Source organism: Hippopotamus amphibius, chromosome 3 (genome assembly GCF_030028045.1).
Source record: "Hippopotamus amphibius kiboko isolate mHipAmp2 chromosome 3, mHipAmp2.hap2, whole genome shotgun sequence".
Classification (NCBI taxonomy): Eukaryota; Metazoa; Chordata; class Mammalia; order Artiodactyla; family Hippopotamidae; genus Hippopotamus; species Hippopotamus amphibius.
Genome location: NC_080188.1, coordinates 122,251,386 through 122,271,308, shown reverse-complemented (window position 1 = coordinate 122,271,308; position 19,923 = coordinate 122,251,386). Strand labels below are relative to the sequence as shown.

The 19,923-nt window shown below is 57.4% G+C and overlaps 1 protein-coding gene across 6 annotated transcripts in view; it reads left to right on the top strand.

Annotated features, from left to right (window-relative positions):
* Nucleotides 1-495: 495 nt before the first annotated feature.
* SYT7 (synaptotagmin 7) overlaps nucleotides 496-19,923 on the top strand; it is a 59,541-nt gene continuing 40,113 nt past the window's right edge. For all 6 annotated transcript variants that reach the window (XM_057728789.1, XM_057728788.1, XM_057728784.1 and 3 more), the window contains exon 1: nucleotides 496-657. In XM_057728789.1, coding sequence (XP_057584772.1) covers nucleotides 627-657 — 31 coding nt within the window. In that variant the 5' untranslated portion in view covers nucleotides 496-626. The remainder of the gene's footprint in view (nucleotides 658-19,923) is intronic.

Sequence of the window (19,923 nt, the reverse complement as noted above, 5' to 3'; positions counted from 1 at the left end):
GGCCGGCCGGGTTCGAAGCCGCCGCCATCAGGGGCTCACCGGCTGGGTGGGTCGCGCAGTGCGGCGGGACTCGCCGGCCCGAAGAGCCCAGCCGGCGGGCTCCGTGCCCTCCCTGCGGGGGCTGCGGGCGGGGCGCGGGGCGGCGGCGGTGCCCTCGGGGCGGCTCCGCGCGGCGGCGGGCTCTGGCTGCAGTGCGGCGCGCGGCCGGCAGCGGGCGGCAGCGGGCGCAGGCGGTGGCGGCGGCGCTGGGCAGCGGGGCGGGCGGCGCCGGCGGTGCCCCGGGCGCGCTCACACACGCGCTCACACACACACACACACACACACACACACATACACACGGCCTCGTACACACTCACACACGCTCCGGCGCGCACACGCGGCGCGCAGGCCGGAGGGAGGAGGCTCGGCGCGGCTCGGCGGCGGCGGCGGCGTGCTCGGCGGGCGGGCGGGAGGGCTGGCGGGCGGCCCCCGCTCCCCGGCTCCGCGGCTCGGTGCAGCCCGCGCGGCCCCCGCCCTCGGACCCGCCCCCGGGGGTCGCCCGGCCCCATGCCCTGCAGCGGCGGCGGAGCAACGCTTGGCCGCGGGCGGCTCTGAAGAGCCCGGAGGGAGCCGGCGACGAAGGGACCATGTACCGGGACCCGGAGGCGGCCAGCCCAGGTAAGCGCGGCCCCGCGCGGGCTGGGGCGCCCCGCACCGGCGGGCAGGACGGCAGCAGCGCCGGGCTCCGTCTCGGAGCCCCAGCTCGGGGCTGCTGTCCACCGGAGCCGCACGGACTGCCCCCCCCCCCCGCCACCCCACGCAGGGTCACCCCAGCCCCGGGAGCGCGGGCTTGAGCGACAGCAGCTCGGACCCCGGCCCCCCGCAGTCCAGGCACTGCCAAGCTTGATGCCGGGCGCCGGCTTCGCAGTGTCCCCACAAGGACCTCCCCCCCCAACCCCCAGCAGCCCAAGGACAACGTGTGTGGCAGAGCGAGGAGCCGCTGCCCCCGCAGTGCCCTCAGAGGCACCCCTAGGTCCCCAGCACCAGCGCCTCCCCGGTGCCAGTGCTAGGGGACCCCAGGACAAGGATCCCAGGTAGCTTTTTCGGCCAAGGTTGTGGGCACGGGGAAGCGGAGTGACATCGGAGGTGCCAACTGTGAATGGAGAGGGTGCCAGGGGGCAAGTGGGAATCTGGTGCAGCAGCAGGGGAGGGGGGCTCCTGGGAGGTGGTGAGCCGTGGGAGCATTGAGGAGGGAGGCAGGGGTACCTGAGGCGAAAGAGAGCAGAGATTGGTGAGAATAGGGGTACCAGGGGAATGTTCTCCTGGGCCTGGGGAGGGGGGAAGCAAAGAACCCCAAACTCACTCCAGTCCTGTCGGGGGTGGGAGGGGGAGGGGCCGCGCTCCTTTGCATTTCTCCAGAACCCAAGCCCCAAGCCAGGGAGTGGCCTGGGAGCCCACGTCTGCTTGGCATCCTGGAAGCCAAGCCGAGGAATCTTTCCACCTTCCTGGGGAAATTGCTCTGCCATTTCCTCCTTGGCTCCCGACGCCTCCTCACACAGTGCCCACCTGTAGGCAGGTCCCCTGCAGCTCCTGCCCAGGCTCAGTCTCAGCTCCCACCTGGGGTGCCCCACCCCAGATCCAGCACCCCCGGTCTTCCAGCTCTGGTAGCAGCAGGGTCTCTGCTTCTGGGTTTCTCTCTGCTGCTGAAAGCACGACACCCCAGCCTGAGGACTTGCTGCCAGACGAGGAGCCTCCAGGCTTACTGCTGCTGACCTCTGGGGGTTGGGGGTCCTGGGAGGAGGGACAGCTCTAAGCCCCTCCACAGAAGGGACCTAGAGCCCCAAGGCTTTTGAGGGCAGTCCAGTGGGCACCAGCTTTTCCCGCTCTTGCCCCGGCCCCACAACTGCTCCTTCCCTCTAGGGGCAGCCTCAGCCTGTCCCTGCCTCCGTCCTCACCCTCATCAAGTCATGGCAGCCTGAGCCCGCTGAGGAGGACCTCCTGGGTGCCAGGCATTGCACTTATTCAGCGCTTGCGTATATAGGTGGAGAAGTCTGAGTCTCCCTCTCTGGAACCTCATGCCCATCTATAAATGTCCTCTAGGTGATGGCTGAAGGGACATTGCCTTTGGAGAAGCCTCCCTTCATCTCTCTGGACCCAGGTCACCTACCCTGGCATCTTCCCCCAAGAAGATGCCAGCTTCGAGCGCTTGGACCAAGCACAGAGGCATTCTCTTGCTTTGATCACCCTCTCAGAAGCCAATAGCTTAGTTCAGAGACCAGTTCCGGGGCTTGAAGATGGAAGGAGGGATGCAGTGAGGACACTCCCCTCCCCCGCCCTGCCCTGCCGGCAGCCTCCCCTTTCCTGTTAGGCCAGTGGCCTGGGGCCCTGCCCTTGTCCCCTCTCCCTCCCTCCTCTTTCCTCCCACGACTGAGCACCATGACATCACCACTCCTCCAAGCACCTCTGCCCTCTCCACGGAGGCCAACTTGATGTGCTTGGCATCTTCTGGGCAAAGGGCCTGGAACCTAGTGCTGCCCCTGACATGCTGGAAGCCCCCAGACTTTTCCCTCTCCCCTTTGAATGGGCCTCCCCGTCTGGGCTGGAGACCTGACTTGCCCACTCCGGTTGCAGGACCCACCAGTCCTGTGGCAGGGCCAATTCTGACTGGGAAGCAGACTGGCCTGAGGTTTATGTCTCTCTGATGTGGACAGTGGGCTGGATGGGGTCAGCAATAGGCTGGAGAGGGCAGAATTTGCTTCTGATCCTAGTCCCCTGGGGATCTCTGAGGGGCCAGGGACCTCAATCTGGCCTCTGTGCCACCTGACATCCCTGCCCACCTCCTATAATCCCTACAGTGCCAGGCCAGACGTTCCCCCCTCCCCAGCTCACCCCGGGCTCCCCAGACTCTGCTCCCCCAGGCAGGATATGTGTCCTCCAAGGCTGGCACTGGGTGGGAGTAAGATATGCAAATTAATTCGTGTGTGATTCAGGCTCATCCCTCCGGTCTCCCAAAGGCCAGTACCTTTCACATCCTCATGCCCTCATCCCACTGCCTAGAACACCTGTGGCCCAATTCTTTAAAAAAATATGTTAATCTCCTGTCTTTTGCTCCTCCCCCATATTCCATCCTGGTTCCAGAAGGTCCCTGTGGTACCCCCTACTTCAGCCCACTCACTCTGCAAGTCCCCACAGGGCTCAGCCTACTGCCAAAACCCTTACCCCGACAGGGGGACAGGTGCAGTTCCTTCCCCATGGGGGCCCCTGGCCTCCAGGCAATTCTCTTCCTCATCTGTTGTGGCTGAAGCAAAGGACTGTGGGGGAAAGCCAGAGCCCAGTGAAGAACAAAGGCCAGCCCCCCCACCCCCCTCACTTCTGCTCCAAACTGTCCCGCCTCCCCGGCCATGCCTGCAACCTCCCCTCCGTCCACACCGACAGACAGGCGGCCCTCTCCCGGCCCTCAGCCTCCATCCTCTGTCCATCCCAAAGCTGGCCTGGCCAGGCCTTCCTGTGTCCCTGTCCCCCCCGGCAGGGCAGGGCCTCCGCAGGCCCGCAGGGGTCAGCGTTGCTGTGGGCAGGCAGGATAGCATCAGGGAGAGAGGGAGGGAGAGGTGACCTTGTGGTGAGTGAGTGAGCAAGGCCAGAGAGGGAACGTCTGGGCTGGTGCAGCAGCTCCAGGAGAGTTCAGGTCCTGAGGGCCACCAGCCCTGCCCCCAGCCCTCTGTGAACTTGTCCCTGGGGATAGTAGTACTTGACGTCCTCTCCGTCTGTCCCACCTGTTAGTGGGCTCTGCTGCCTACAGCAACTCTGCTGGGCAGTTCATCCCTGGGGAGTGGGGGGGCCTTGGCAGAGCGGGTCTTCTCTCTCATGGCAGAAAGATCCACACGATTGTCTAGGCCGACCCTCCACCCACTGGGCACACGTTAGGGGCAGAGGCTGTTGGGTGATGTGTGGGGCAACATTCAGGGCCCAGCTGAAAGGGCAAATCAGTAGTATATGCTGTGAAGGCCGTAAAGGTTAGGGACAGGGGCTGGGGGGCGGGATAGTCCAGGGAGAATTGAGTGACCGTTTCTCTGACAAACTCTCCCCCTACCCCCCACCTACCTCACCTGCACAGGCCCAGACCTCCCTGGGCTGCCTCCTGGGCTTGGGTCAGAGTCTGGGACTAAAGATCAAGGGACCTCCCGACGGACCACGGTCTGGAGGGGGACTTGGGGCAGAGCAAGTCTGAGATGCAGGGTTGGACATACGGCTTCTGTGGGGCTTGGGTCAGGGTAGCCAGTGCCCCCAAGCTGTAGTGTTTCCAGGGAGACAGGACCTCCCCCCTTGGCCTTGGGTCATGCTGTTCAGTGGCCTTGGGGGAACTGCTTGCCCCACGGGCTGGGTGGTCAGGACTGGGGGATGGTGGAGAGGGAGAGAGCCTTACAGCCCCTTCTGGTTGGGGAAGAGGCTGGACTGGGGTGGGAACCCACAGGCCAGCAGGTGACAGGTGAGGGACAGCTGGAAGGCAGAGGAACAGGTGGGTGTCAGGTGGACAAAGACAGGCCCTGGGCAGCTGGGCCTCGCCCCTGGCTGACCCCAAGCTCAGGCCGAAGTGGTATCGAAGGCAACACAGAGTGACAGTGGAGGACTGTCCCCTTCTCACCCCCTCCAGCCCTGCCTGAGGGACAGGCAGAGGAGGCGTGGGTGGTTCCCCCCTTCCCACGCCTTTCTCCACCCCCACACCCCACCCACCCACCCCCTATTCTCTCAGGGACTTTGAATCCTTATTGAATCTGATGGAATGTTTTCAATAACTGCTTCTCCCCCCAGGGGAGTGAGGCCGGGAACAGCAGGGAGAGGAGTGGTGAGGGGAGCCTCCACGTATGTGTGGGGGCTGGGGGGGCGGGGGGGGTGGTGGCGGGGGCAGAGGCCCAGTGCTGAGCAGAGGACTCTTGGCTGGAAGAGGAGTTGGGTGCACAGGCTCCTCAGAGGCATTGAGGCATCTCAGGTGGGCCTGGGCAGCCCTGCATGGAGCTAGTGCCCTGTCCCCTGCGCAGTGCCCAGCAGGTGACACATGCCACTGGTAAGGCCAGCGCTGTCTGTTGGGGCGGTCATTGGTCTGGCCAGGTGCCGGAGCCAGCCTGTGCCAGGCCCAGCCCGGGCACCTGCCTGCCTTGCCGGAGAACCCCAGCCAGTGGTACCAGGTGAACTGTGCCAGTTCCATGGACATGGACGTCCCTGACCTTCTGGGCAGCAGGGGCAGCCTTGCTGGGCCCTGTCCAACTTGTGTCTGGAGGGCAGGACTTCGGTCTCACCCAGCAGAATTCCCCAAGGGTTTGAACAGAGTTGGCAGACAGCATGGGACCTGTGGAAGGGGCTGGACGGCACCCAGAGCCTGTGTCTGGAACTCTGGACCCAGTTGGCCAGAGGGTGGGCTGGTTCGTCGGGCCTGCCCTGAGGGGCTCTGCAGCTTCAGCCTGGAGGGACCCCTTGGAAGAGGTGTCGGGCTAGGCCGGGAGCCGACTGAGCGGTATGGTGAGCTGGGACGTTTGGGGAATTGACATACCCGAGGGGTTGAGTGTGTGGGACCCTGGACAGGAAGCGTGGGGCTGGTGGGCAGAAGCGCTGCGCTGTGTGTGTACCTACGTGCGCGCGGCGGGTGGCAGCTGGACAGCCGTGATAGCTGTGCTCATTTGAGCGCCGTGCCCGCTGTAAACAGCAGCTAATGAGTGGATTTGTAGCGAGGTGCATCGAGGTGCACGGGGAGCTGTGACAGAAAACATTGGGGGAGGGTGGCTCCCCTGGCCCTGTACCCAGTCAGGCGGGGCCTGTGCCCTCCAGGGGCCCTGCCTGCCCCCTGCCACACCCTCCCACCTGCCAGCCTGGCCGCCTCAGGCCTCCACCTGCTGGGAGCAGGGCCTCACCTGGCTGTGCAGCACGCAGGGCCGCAGACGTGGAGGGGTTGGAGCTTTGGTGTGTACAGATACGGGCATGTCCCCAGCCACCTGTGGGTCTGTCAACATGTGTGTGTGTGTATAACGGAGCGTGCATATGTGTTTGTCTGATTCAGGGTGTGTGTGTGTGTGTGTGTGTGTGTACGCACTCCTCACCAGAGCCCTCAGAGGAGAACTGCCCTCCCCATCTTGGTAGTGGCCCTGCTCCTTTGATGCCCTTTCTGGAGTGCAGGAAGCAAGGGTCCTTCAGCTGGCTTGGGGAGCTGCCCATCAGAGGAGGTAGGTTGGAGAAATCTGAGTCCCAGCCCTGAGTTGCTGGTTCCATCAGAGAAAGGGGAGAACTTTGGGTCTAGAGAACCTCTCCAGCTCTGTGGTTCTAGAGCCCTCAGGAGCCCCCAGAATGAGAGAGGAGGGGTCCCCGGGGGTCTGTCCTAGCAGGCAAGGGTCTCACAGTGCTGGCTGGCAAAGCAAGCACCCTGCCTCCAACCAGGGTGGGGTGGCGTGGGGTGTGGGAGGCCAGGAGGGGCGCCTGCGTGAGGCCGTCCACGAGGGGAGCAGAGGAGAGAGCTGTGAGGCTAATGTGTCCAATTAAATTACTTCAAACCCTGCCGTGGCAGCTGCTCCCGGCGGGGCCCTGGGTACAAATTGGATCCGTCTCATTACCACAGGGTGTTGTCAGCAGGGCCGGAGAGCGGTGGCCAGCCCAGCCAGCGCACGGCAGGCCCTCTCCCGCTCTGCCCAACCTGGGCCTGCCATGAAACCCACGAGCACTCACTCACTCCAGCATCCCTCAGGTTCCTCAGGTCCACCAGGTCCAGATATTGGGGCTCCCTGTACACCTTCTTGCCATCCTGACCTCCATCCCTGGCAGCCCAAGAGCCCCTCTGAGCCCTTACTTTCTTTCTCCAGGAAAATGGGAGTCCTCTGCTTCATAGGGGGTCCAGCTAAGGAAGCCCCTCTTAGGTCACCCAACATACCCTGTTCCTTCCCCTGATAATAAGAATAGTACAGTAACAGCAAGTTCTTATTTGTGGACTGTTCAGTATGTGCTACTTGCTTTACGTCCACGCAGGAGGGGACAGCTTGCTTGAGCCAGGTCTCTGGGGTCAAACAGCTTCTGGCAGAGACATCTGCGACTGTGTCCCTGAAGCCAGTTACTCCACCAGCCTGGCCTCAGTTTCCTCCCCTGTTGAACGGGTATGATGATGGTTCTTACCTCCCATGGGGTTGGAGGATAAGATGAGGCAGAAAACATCTTTAGCAGAAAGCCCGGCGCATAGTAAACACTCAGTCAACGGCAGCTGTTCTCAACATCATCCTGCACGAAGTGACTGACGTCTGAGACGAGGGTTCCGGAAGCTCTGAGGAGGACCGCCCGCCTCAGCCCTGGTTGGGGAGCTGTGGGGTGGGCTTCACTGAGGCAGTGTCAGTCAGTTACCATCAGAACAGCAAAGATGTGTGGAGCAGAGTGTTCCGTGGGTGCCAGGTGCTGTTCCAAGCCCACGATGTACGGTAGCTCGTCCATCATGAGACCACCCTGGGACGGGGCCCTTGCAGTTAGAAGTTGATTTGGGATTCCAGCCACACAGCCAGACCTAGGAGCATGAGCGTTGGGTCCAGGGCTTTGGGTCTCAAAGGAAGAATAAGAGCTTGCCATGTGAGCAGGCAGGGAGGAGGCGTTCCGTGTGGTGGGGACAGCACGTGCAATGGCCCCAAGGTGTGACAGGTCGAGGCAGCGGTGACTGTCTGAGCGTGGGGGCTGGAAGGGAGGCCTGTGGGGGGCAGTAGTAGGAACGGAGGCTGGGCCAGATTATCAAGGTCCTGGCATTCTGAAATAGGAAAGCTGGACTTTTTATTTCTTTTTAATGGGCAATGGTGGGCCACGGAGAGCTTTCAAGCATATCTCTCTAAAGAGCTTTAACTCTGCGGCCGTGTGGAGGGCGGGAAGCCTGGAGGCAGGCAGGTACACGAAGCTGGAGTTCCAGCCGTTAACATATCTGTTCCCACCTCTGTCCAGCCCCTCCTGTCTCACCTGCACAGGGCTGTGTCCAAAGCACCCGTACCAGGAGGTCTGCGGCCCTGCCCTTGGAAAGCTTGTGGTGGGTAATGGCCAGTCAAGGGGACAGCCTGGTGCAGATGGGCGTGGATTTCCTAGGGGGGCTTACCTAGGGGCCTGGTGTATCAGAGAAAGCCTCCCGGGGAGAGAGGTAGAGCCAAGGTGAGCAGGCCCAGGGCCCGGTAAACACAGTTAAGATTGCTGAGAATCGCTTCTGCACCGCCATTCCCCCCCCCCCCCCCCCCCCGCCCACCGTGGGCATCAGGGCCCAGCCCTGGAGGAGCCACACAGCTTGAGCTCCAGCTGCCAGGCCTGAGCTCCAGCGCCCCGCCAGAGCCAACCTGTCTCCACAGCAACTAGGCAGGCCGCCCCCTTCTCCATGCCCACGGCCCCTGGCACAGGGGCCCATTCGCAGCAGGACCTGGGTATGTCTTCCCACTTCCCGGGGAGGGGGTCATCCCAGCGCAAACGCCCTCACACCCAGGCACGGGCAGCGTGCGAGCGTGTTGGCATGTGGGTCTGTGTGCACACGTGATATGTATATGTGCCCCGCAGCAGGAGGCAGGGGGGCGGGGAGGGTCTACATTTTCTGCCCACCTTCGCTGGGGATTTGTTCCCCTGGGGGAGGGGGTCTGGTGGGCACCAAAGAGCCAGGGTGAACTGTGGGCTCCTGACTCAGGGATCACAGTAGGGAAGGCAGCCCAGAGAAGGAATAGTTGGGAGGATTTGCCAGTAGGGGCAAGCAGCAAAGGAGAATCTCTTAGCAGTGCCTGGTGGGTCCAAAGACCACCTCGTTCTCCCCACACATCTTTCATTTAATCGTCACAGCAGTCCCTCAAGGGAGATATCATTACCACTGTTGTACAGATGAGGAAACTGAGGCCCAGAGACGTGGAGTGTCTCAGCAGGTCACTCAGTAGAGCAGGGATGAGATTGCAAGTCAGCCTCACGCCCAAGTCTAGCTCTTAACCACTGGACTACACTACCCGGTGCCTCCCTCATCCCACTAGGATCTGAGCCAGCCGTCTCTCGGCCCATCACTCAGAAGGGAGGGCTGGGAATTAGTATTGGCTGCAGAGCTGGACTCAAAGGGTGTCCCCTGCACCTGCTTTAGTGCTCCGTGTCCCCTAAAGCTTTGTTCTCAGGTCCCTGGAGTGGGGCAGAGCCTCCTTCCCATCCTGTCTCCTCTCCCTCTCTCCAGGCACCGGGGAAGGATCCTCTCACTCAAGGGGAGGCACCCCTTACTCCCTGCTTGGCACCTGCCAGCCCTGGAGGAGCCTGATGAATCGGCTGTGTGTGCCCCCCCCCCCACAACCCCATCCCTCTCTCTCCAGCCCCCGCCTGGTTAGGGAGGTGCGAAGGGAGCGATTTCACAGCCTGTCAGCTGAGGCCTAAAAATACCCAGAACTCCGAGATGCTTGGGCAGGGGGAGGAGAGAGCAGGGACCAGGGATGGGGTGGTGGGGGGTGCAATGGTAACTTGGCCAGAGAAGCCCTCTTGGCACCCCAGTCCTGCTCCGGAGCGATGAGCAGACCCTCTGCCCCTGGTCCCCCCTCTGGCCCCATATCTGGCAATGACAGAGGGGGGCTGGCATCTCTAGGGTCTTGAGTGCTCAGCTCTGGTGCTCAGACCTAAGGGAGGGCTTAGTCTCAGACGGCAACCATGGCCCCCGGGCCCCCAGAGCCTCCAAGTGATGCCTCTTTCTCCCTTTCCGCCCCCGGGTTGGCTGGCATCTTTGGGCTGTGGGAGCCAGGCTGGGCCGGTGCCTGCTTCCTTCCTGGAGAAGGTGCCTGCTTCTGTTAGGGGAGAGGCGTGAGGAAGGCAGCATGGATGGGGGTGCCGGCAGGTGCGTGATGTGATGTGTGAGCCACCCAAGCACTGGAGGGGGGCAGAGGAGAAGGGGTGTGGCAGCCCACGTCACGGCCACGTGGCCCTGTGCTGAAGCCTGGCACACGGCTCCCACGAGTCAGCCAGTGCCCAGAAAAGGGGGCCGTGTGTGCGCTTGCATGTGGGCCTGCTGGTGCTGGCCTGTTCTTGCGGACATGGATGGCCGTGTGTGGCTATTCCAGACAGAAACTGGGTGGAAGCACAGGGCAGGCGTGGAGGCATGAGCAAACGTATGTCAAGTCATGCGGACACATGACGGTGCTTCCCACGTGGAAACATGATGGCGTGTGTGCCTGTGCAGGGGGACACGGGCAGATCTCTCTGGGGCACCAAGCAGGGGCTGAGAGAGTCACTAGGGAAATAATGCAGAACAGCAGCCAGAGCATGGGCTCTGGATCAAAAGCAATGGGATCCAAATCCCAGATCGGCCAAGTATTGATTAGCTTTGTGGCCTTGGGCAGGTTACTTAACCTTTCACTGCCTCGTTTCCCTGTCTGTAAAATGGAGCCAGTACTTCAGAGGGCTGCTGGGAGGGTTCCCTGAGTTCGTGTCCGTACATTGCCTAGAACCATGCCTGTCACAGAGTTAGCACCATGTATACTAGCTCTTATTATCTCGTTCTACCCTTTGATGATATAGGTGGGAGCACCAAGGCCAGAGAGGTTAAATGATCTGCCCAAAGTCACACAGTAAGTTAGTGGCAGAGCCAGGACTAGAACCCAGACTCCAGCACCTTAAGACAGGGCTTATTCAAGTCTAGGAGCTCCTTTGGGCCACAAGAAGGCCCCACAACACAGAACTGTAACCCGATTGGCATCTGGGGCCTGGATTCTGCCAGGGCTGGGCTGGGATGTTGGGAGCTTGAGGATCTGATAATATGAGGCTGGAGAGGTCCTCAGAGCAGTGGCCAACTGCCTGAGTTAGAACCAGGCCACTGGTTAGTCTGCGGACTTGGCCAATTACTCAACCCCCCTGAGTCTCACTTTCTTTCCCATAATAGAATAACAGTAATATCTACTTTATAAGGTTATCGTGGGGATTAAATGAGATCTGCACATAATGTCTTAAGTGGCTGCAACACTGTACCTAGTAAGTGCTCAATAATGTTAGCTGCAATTATAACCCATGCCGAACCCTCCCACCCAGTGCTCCATAAATGTTGACTTCCTTTGCTTCCCTTCCAGCCCCTGGCAACCCTCGCTCCCTTCTACCTGCCACTACACACTCCACAGCTTAGACTGATCAGGGACTGACTTGCTCTCAACCAAGACCCATCTTGTCTCCTGTTATTAGCTTTGCCCAATAGGGAACAGGACCCACCATTGCAACTTAGCCCCTGAGCCCTTTTCATCTGGCCTCATCACTCACTTGCTCTATGACCTTGGACAAGCACTGTTTCCTCTCTGGGCCTATGATCCTCCCTCTGTAAAGTGGAGGGGCTGGACCACACAGTCCCAGAGCCCCTTGGTCATGTTGCTTTGTAACCCAGGAGGGTCCTGGCTTAGCCTGCTGGAGGGGGTGGCAGGTTGGCAGGAAGGAAAGTCAGCTGGCTGCCCTGGGTGAGTGGAGCATCTGGGGCCTGAGCCGGCTGGTGGCCTGCCATCATGCCCGCGCACACCTGTAGCTGCGTAGGAGGGCGTGCAGGCCCGACTGGCTGGGTGCTGACATTGGGGGAGGCTCAAGGACAATGACGTAGAGAGAGCCCTTCTTGGGGCCCTAGGAGCTGCCATTCTAGCCATCCTCCCCCGCTCTCCTCCCCTTCTCCCCGGGGCTTTCCTTCAGCAATTCCTCCTTTCTCTCTCCTTCCCCTTCCCGGAGTCTCCTAGTGTTTCCCCACCTCTACCTCTTCCACTTTCCGTAATCTTGACCATTTTCCAAGATGCCTTCTTTCTCTCCCTTTGCAGAGGGGAGATCTCTCCCTCCTCCTCTGTCTCCCTGCTTCCTGAGATGCCTCCTTTTTCCTTCCTATGACGTGTCCTCGTTTCTCTGGATCTTCCTGGCTCTCCCTGCTGCTCCTGAGCCCCGGTCTCTCTCTTACTGTGCACAGCATGTCTAGGCTTCTTCCAGCTTCTTGTCCCCTGGCTTTCTCCCACTTTAGTCCCTCCCCCCTCAGCATCCCCACCGCCCTTCTTCCCATTCCTTGGAGCTTCTTACTCCACCTCCAGTCCCCCTGCCCTCAAAAGTTTCCTGGCCTCCTACAGATGATGGGTCCAATTTAGGCAGATTCTGTGGCTGGTGCTGCTGCCTAGTACCTCAACCACCCCCCACCCCTGTGAGTTGAGAAAAGGGGTCAGCCCGGGGCCCAGGGACTGGCAGTCTTGCCTCCTAATTAGCAGGAAGTAATTGCCTGGAAAAAAATTTTCATTTAGAATGAGACTCTGAGACTCCAAGTTAGAGCTGAACCAACTGATGGCCCCCAGGGAGCAGGAGGAGGGAAGCAGCTCAGGTCAGGGCCTCAGGAAGCCCCTCAGGAGATGAAGGCCCATAAGACCCCCTTTCTGGCTTACCTGCAGGACCCCAGGCTTGAAGAAGTGGGGAGAGAGAGCACTGGGCTGGGAGAACCACCATCTTCATCTGAGTTCTGGCTCCACTACTCATTGTGTGACTTGGGACGAAACTTATTCCTTGGAGCCTTAGTTTTTTTCCCTCCTGTAAAATCAAAAGAGGGCCTCAGTATCATGAGGGTTGATTTGGACAGTGGCTATGAAAGCACTTTGCAGGCTGTAAAGTGCTGTGGGAGTGTAAGGTGTTACTGTCTTCCTCCATGTGACTCTCAGCTGAGACATGAGGATGGTGGGGGGATGGGGTGGTCTTGGAAACACCTAAGGGGCAGTGAGGCTTCATGAAGAACATGGAAGGATGGTGAGGTGGACCCAGCTGAGCTGCAAGACTAAGGGCAGACATATGTGGTTTCCATGCTGGTCTTAGTACTTGCCAGCTGCACCACCCTGAGTAGTCACCTCACCTCTCTGAACCCCTTTCCTCAGCTGTAGGATGCTAATGATGATGCTTCCCTGGGGGAAGGGGGTTTGGTAAAGCTAAATGAGATCATGTTCACAGAGCTCTTAGCACAGTACTTGGCCTATAGTAAGTACTCAGTATATGATATTAGCTATATCTACTGTAACTAATGGCTATTATATTTACTCCCTGCCTGGATCCAGAGAAGCTGATTTGGGGTGTTGTCTTCAGGTAGTTTTATTTATTTTGCTGTTTGTTTTTTGGAAGAGGGGAATTTCTACACCCAGTTAGGCTAATATCAAGCAGTCCCTAGAGACACCAAGCAGATCTACTTCTCAGAGCCCGTACCTGTTGGGTGGGGGAACAGGAGTGGGGTGCAACTGTGGCCTTCTCCCCCAACCCCCACTTCTTCCTAGGGAAGAGCTGTGGGCAAGTTTCTTACTTGGGTCGGTGTGAGGTAGGGAGCCTCTGCCCTGGTGGAGGCATATTACAGGCCTTTGTGTTCATCTTGCTAGGAGTGGCCCAGCAGCGGAGAAAAGGTTGTGTTTGTTTAAACAGGTCTACTCCACCCACCTTGGAGAAGGGAACAGGAAGTTTCACCTGGTACGATCCAGCAACGTGGGTTGAGTCTTTGCTGTGAACGGGGCAGTATGGCACCCCAAGGTGGCCGGAAAACGTTCAGACAGCCGGGAACGTTGGGGTGTTGGGCAGCGCTGCAAGCTCAGAGCTCCAGATTGCCCTCGGGAAGAGTGAGGGGGAGGCGGGGGCCCGACCGTCTGCCACTCCTTCCCTAAACGCCCAGCGCCACCGCTGGGGACCTTCTGTGTTCCTGCTCTGAGCGCAATACCCGCGCCAGCCGCCAGGAGGCAGTGCGGCGGGGCTCCCCGAGGGAATGGGATGCGGTATTTACATTAGCGGAGAAGCTCTTTTTGTCTGGAGTAGGGCTGCTGACTGGGGTTCTTGGCATCTGCGGACCTCATCCAAGAAAGGGGGCCCTCGAGGTTGGCTGCTTGTGGCTGTGGCTTCAACTCGGGACTTATCAGGGAGTAATTAACAGAGTAAGGTGGGACCGCTACGCTGCAGTCCTGGAAAAGTTTCTGGTTTCCTGAATTCTGCTCGCCCGGGGCAATGCACGGGGTGGTCTGGAGGAGGGCGCAGCTTCGGGACTGAGTTCTGTTTCAGCACCAAGGACAGAGGCAGCGTGCGGCTCGTTTCAGCACCGCGGACAGAGTTCAGAGCCGCGGGCTCCGTGGATCCGTCCAAATATTTGTGGTGCAAATAATATCCCCAGAATATGGAAAAACGGCACCTCCAAGAGGGATTCTCAGACACCTTATATTCTAACGAGGAGACTTAGGACTAGAGAGTTGAGTTAGTTGCCTAAGGTCACACAGCCACAGTGACAGTGGATGGCAGGACTGGGTTCAGATCCACAGTGGTCTCTCTCCATCCACCTCTCCCACACCTAGATTGCCACTAGTTATAATCCCTCCTTCCTGAATATCTCTGAGAGCAGCTTCACATTATTTTGCATCCCCAAGAGCCCTTGAGCTGGTGAAGATTAAATGGGCCCCCTCCCCCACCAAAAGCTCAAGTCAAGAATCTGAATCCCAGGATAGAAGATTCCTAGCCCCTGTGGCTTTCATGGCTTCAAGCCCCAGGTGGGAGGGTGTCAGGGCAGGACAGATGCCCTGTCCTGTAAGGAAGCCTATGACTTGGGGAGGTAGAGTTGAGTCATCAGCCTGAGGAACTCTTAAGTGCTCTGAGATCCTCAAATAAAATACAGCACACCGTTCCAACCCTAGCTTCTTTGCAGCCGTGTATTATTAATAACAATAAGATGCTGATTTAGTCCAAGGCACAACAATACATTATTCATAAGAGTAACTAGTGGTCAAGGCCTGCACTTAATCATCACACATCCCTGATTCTGCCCCCGCTCCACACTCCTGGTGGAGAGGCCCTCCATCTGATCTCCTCCTTTTCCTGGGCTCCTACTGCTCTGATGGACATGATCATTTTCATAGCTGCCCAGACAGCTCATCAGCTTTGGGATCAGGGTAGGTGGCAGGTTCTGGGCTAACTTCTGGCTGGACACCCTTCAGTCTGGGCTCCCTGCTCAGAGCTGGCACCTGGCCCTGTCTGTCCTGAATGGCTTTGACCCTGATGACTTCCAGACTCAGCAGCTCTCTGGGGTCTCTGTTACCCTCCACCCCCCCTTTTGAGGCTGAAGACTGAAGCCAAGTGCACCAGGCTTCCCTAAGCCAGGAATTGTGGAGTTGGGGGGGAGGTCACCAGGCAGAAGATTCCCCCATCACCTCCATTATATGTGACAGTGGATTAAAAACCCTCGGTAAACTCTGGAGCACTTTGTAAACTGTTCTGCACTGAACAAACCTGAGCCGTTATTACCAAAGCCATGCTGTCTGCTGGAAGAGAGAGCAGAGGCAGAGAAGGTGTGGATGAGGCCCTCGTATCTCACCAGGCCCCACTCCCTGATGAGGAGTCGGAGCGCTCGTGGATCCTAACATGTCCCCGTCCAATTTCTTGCTGGAACAGCTCCTGGCCCATCCGGATAATCCTTCATTCGCTGTTTACTCACTTGGCATCTCCTCTGAATTCTAAACCGTCTGCATCCAGCCGGCCTCTGCGGCCCCTGCCAGCACACTCTCCCTAGCTCACTCACGCATTATCTGTTTTTATTACAGTCAAGGTTGAGGAGGCTTGCTTGTGCTAAGCCCCTATTTTCAGCCACTTGTAACTTTCCAAAACAATTCCCCTCAGGCCTCCTCTTTTGGCAGCCTTGTTCCCGCCCCAGGTGAGGCTGGAGGGGTTTTGGGTGCCTCCACTGCTTTCTGAAGGACACTCAGAGAGACTGTCCGGAGGGCGTGGGGGCAGGGCCAAAGCTCAGTTCTCCTGGGAAATGAGTGCCAGGCTCTCTTTCCTCTCCTTTTTCTTCTTTCCTTCTACCCACCCATCTCATTTTCTTTTTCCTATTACGAGGAAGGAGCTGCCCCCGTTCCCAAGGTGGGTGGCCTGGAGTGGTGAGTTTTAGAGTGAAGAGAGCGCAGAAAATTCAGCATGACAGGAGGCCTGGAGCTTTGCCTGACAGTCTGGGGTTCAGAGTTTAGCTCATTGGTTTTCCGTGGCTTTCTCCCACACTCTGCCTTTTTCTGGCTTTTTTGTGCATGTTGGGTCGAGAAGAGGAAGGGAGGTGGCATAGGCACCAAAAATGTTCCCCCTTCCCATGCCCAGATAGCCCTGGGGCTGGTAGGCTCTGCCCTTGCCCTGCCACCTTCCTCTGTTTTCATCTGCTCTGCATGCACATGGAGGGGTTCTTCCTATGGAAACCTGTGACTCCAGCTTTCACTGTTCTCCACCTCGAACATCATCCTGCAGCCACCAAAGGATGGTGAGGGGAGGCGTTGGGGCTTGACACATTGTTGTGCAGAATCAAGTGGGAGGAGGCAGGATCAGGATGGGAATGTGATGGCAGATGTAGCCCCAACCACCCCCAACATCACTGCTTTATCTCTGGAACAGTGGTTGCACCCTAGTCAGCAGGGCCCTGGGAAAGTCTCTCAGGTACCCCACTGGCCTCTTCTTCCCGCTCCTACCCTGTCCAGCCCCAGGAACCCAACCCCCAACATGTTCTGAGACCTTTAGAACATCTAAGTATCTATCTAATGAGGATGCTTTACTGAGGCCAACGGCTGGAGCAGTGGAGGGAGGAAGGAGCCACGGCAAATGTGTGTGTGTAAGAGGGGTCTCTGAAGTGCTTGGGGAAGTCCGTGGGGAAGTGGAAGCTGCTTTTTATTTTGTGTTCACTGTTTCTTTCTTCCCTTCTGTCTATCCTTGGAGCGACTTATTTTAAGGCTTAGCTCTCATGAAGTGCAGAGCTGAGGTCTTCCAGACTACAGGTCCAATCCTGGCTTTGTCTCTCTTCTGCTATGTGCTCTTCGGGAAGTATTTACCCCCTCTGAGCCTCAGTTTCTGTCTTTGTAAAATAAAGATAAGAGGATTTACCTTCAGAGGGATGCTGAGGGCTGTGAACATGATCCAGTATTGCACATACATTAGTTACTGTGATTAAAAGCACTTGGTGAGGAAAGCAAGGGCCTGGGATGTGAGGATGCCCAAAAGAGGGGGACAGTCTAGGTTAGGAGGGTGTGGAGATGGTGAGACAACTTTGGAAGGGCTAGACATGGGGTGTATGCGTGTCAACATCTGAGAGTGTCAGAGCAAGTGAATTCTGGATAAAAGAGCCTGTGCGCCCAGATTTCCAGCATGTTTGATGGCTTCTCCATATCGTGTCCTGGGTTGTGGGCTGTGGGCGACCCCAAGCAATGAAGAGAACCCCTTGGCTCTGCTTGGAGGACAGGCCTACTCCCAAGAAAAGATGGCTGGACAGAGGCAGTTAATTCAAGTTTGGAGAAGGAAAAGACTTCTGTGAGCACTTGTCATCAGGCAGGGCTTCCTGGAGGAGGTAGACTCACATGGGGCCTTGAATAATTTCATGCATTTGTTTAGCATGTATTTATCCAGCCTCTCTTGTGTACCAGACCTGGGGCTACAGAGATGAGTGAGGGTCTCAGCCCTCCAAGTGTTCCCAGTGGGAGAAAGATATAGAAAATGCTAATTATTAATCCACAATGATGAATTGCTGTAGCTACAGGGGGTGCAGAAAGGAATGTGGGAAGGAATGAAGACCAACTTTGTGCAGAGATCTTGAGAATAGAAAGAAGAGAATAGAAGGTAGAGAATAGAAGGAAGGGCATTCCAGGCAGAGGGAACAGCTTATGTGAAGCCTCAAGTGTGAAAGAGGTTGGCCTTCTTGAAGGAAAGAGGGAAGTGGAATGTGGCTGGGTCACACAGTGTAGCATGTTACGGAATGCTGTCACGTGCTTCAGCTCAGAGGGGGGCAGCCATAGCAGGGTCAAGGACAAGTTCAAGTTGCCTTAATTCTCCATGCCTGTTTCTTCCTCTGGAAAATGGGAATAATAATGGTAAAGGTTGTGGAGATCCCATGAGATGGTGCATATAAACTTCCTGGCACCATGTCTGCCACAAAAGGCACGTGCTCAGTGAATGCTAGCTATTATTTGATCCTGATGACACCCCAGCAGGGGAGGTCAGGAGTTCTTATCATCATTTGAAGGTAAAACACTGAGGCCCAGAGTAGGACCTACCCTGGGTCACTGGCCAGGAGCAGAGGTGGGACTTGAACCCAGCTCATATGCCTCCATGTCTACTGCCTGTCCCACTGCTCTGCCCCAGAGGACAAACAACATGCGTGGGGAGAGAATTCCAGGCCAAGAGGAAGTGCATGAACACTTAGACCTTGTGGACAGCAGAGTGACCTAGGCATCTGTTTGTGACCGTGACCATGGGTGTATGTGTGTGTTTGTGTGTGAGTGTAAGCATGGGTGTCCTTTCAAGGGGTAAGTCAGCATGGCTTGTGTGTGTGTGTGTGTGCACGTGCACGCGCATGTATTTATATATTGGGGGGGTGGGTGTGGCATAGGTATCTGTGCCATGGATTAGTCTCCGTGGCTTGTGTACGTGTGTGTGAGCCATGGGTGTCCACATCTCTGGCCTGTACATGTGTACCTGCTCCCCCTCTCCCCTCCTGTTCCACTCTGGGCAGCTGGTGAGCTTGCCTTCAGAAGTCCATTCCCTCTCCGGCAGCTCCCCAGGGCATCCCAGCAGCCAGCGGCCCTGTTTGATTCTGTTCATCTATAAATCATGGCTTGCTGAGGAGATGAGAAGGAGATGGGAGTGGGGGCAGAGCCCTGGCAAGGGATGGGGTTGGGTCTGCAGTTCACACCTGAAGCCCAGACTGGCTTCCAACTGTTGCCACCACGCCCCACCCTCATGCCTCAGCCCTCCCCGTTCCTTGCCATAGGTGTTCACTGATGCATGCTCTTAGTTAAGCCCTGGGCCATGTCCTGGAGCAGAGATCAGGGGTGCACAGGATCGAGTAAGACGTGACCTCTGCTATCCTATGGGGAAAACTAAATGTGTATTCCGTATTTCATTCAACACTCATTGAGGGCCAACTCCATGCCTCAGGTGTCGCTAATGCAGGGCTCGATGTGGTAATGCTATAATAGCTAGCATTTATTGCCTTCTTATTCTGTGTCAGGCACTGTGCTAAGGGCATTATATACGCTAATTCCTTTAAACCTCACAATAGTCCTGCTAACCCCTGTTTACAGATGGGGAAACCAAGGCACACAGAGATGAGGTCACACAGCCTGGAAGAATAAGAATCCGAATTGCCTGATAGTCTGGCTCCAGAGCCCTGGCACTTAGTCACTGCACCATAAAAGAAGGGTGCAGGCATAGTGTGATGGGAGCTCAGAGGCAGGAGAAATTAATTCCCACTGGGGAGATTATGGAAGGCTTCCTGGAGGAGGTGCTTTTCATCCGGGTCTAGAAAAATCAGGACTTGTCAGGCAAAGATGGGCACGGGGGAAGACCAAAAGGGATTCTTGTGTATGTGTGTGTGTGTGTGTGTAAAAAGAGAGAGGCTCTCAAACTCTGTCACTGCAGCCCATCCCATCTCTTCTCTCCCATCTTGTCTGGGTAAAAAGTGAGATAATGTATGCAAGTATTGGGCATTCAACAAATATTTACAGAGCATTCAACAAATATTTACTGAGCACCTCTCATGGGTTGGCCTGTCACAGAGGTTATTGGGATGAGCAAAGCAGATACAGCCCTACCTTCACAGTCTGGTACATAGTAGGCACTTAATAAATGGTAGCCTCTTTTACTATCGTTATTCCTAGAGGCTTGGGATTCCTCCACACTCATTCTTTCAACAAGCATTTACTGAGCACCTACTATATGCCTCGCTCTATTCTTGGTGCTAGGAAGGCAGCGGTGAACAAGAGATCAAGCCCTGCCCTCGTGGAGCGGACGCTCTAGAAGGGAAGACTGTGTGTGGGCACCTTGTCCACCTTCAGAGGGGGGCCACCTCCTCGAGCACAGAGGTTTTATTTACCGTGAGAGCTCCCAGTGGGGTGGCATGGTCAGGGCCATGGGCTCGGCCCATAGGACTGCACCGATTGTCATTAATCCTGGGCTCTAATAAGTTGACAT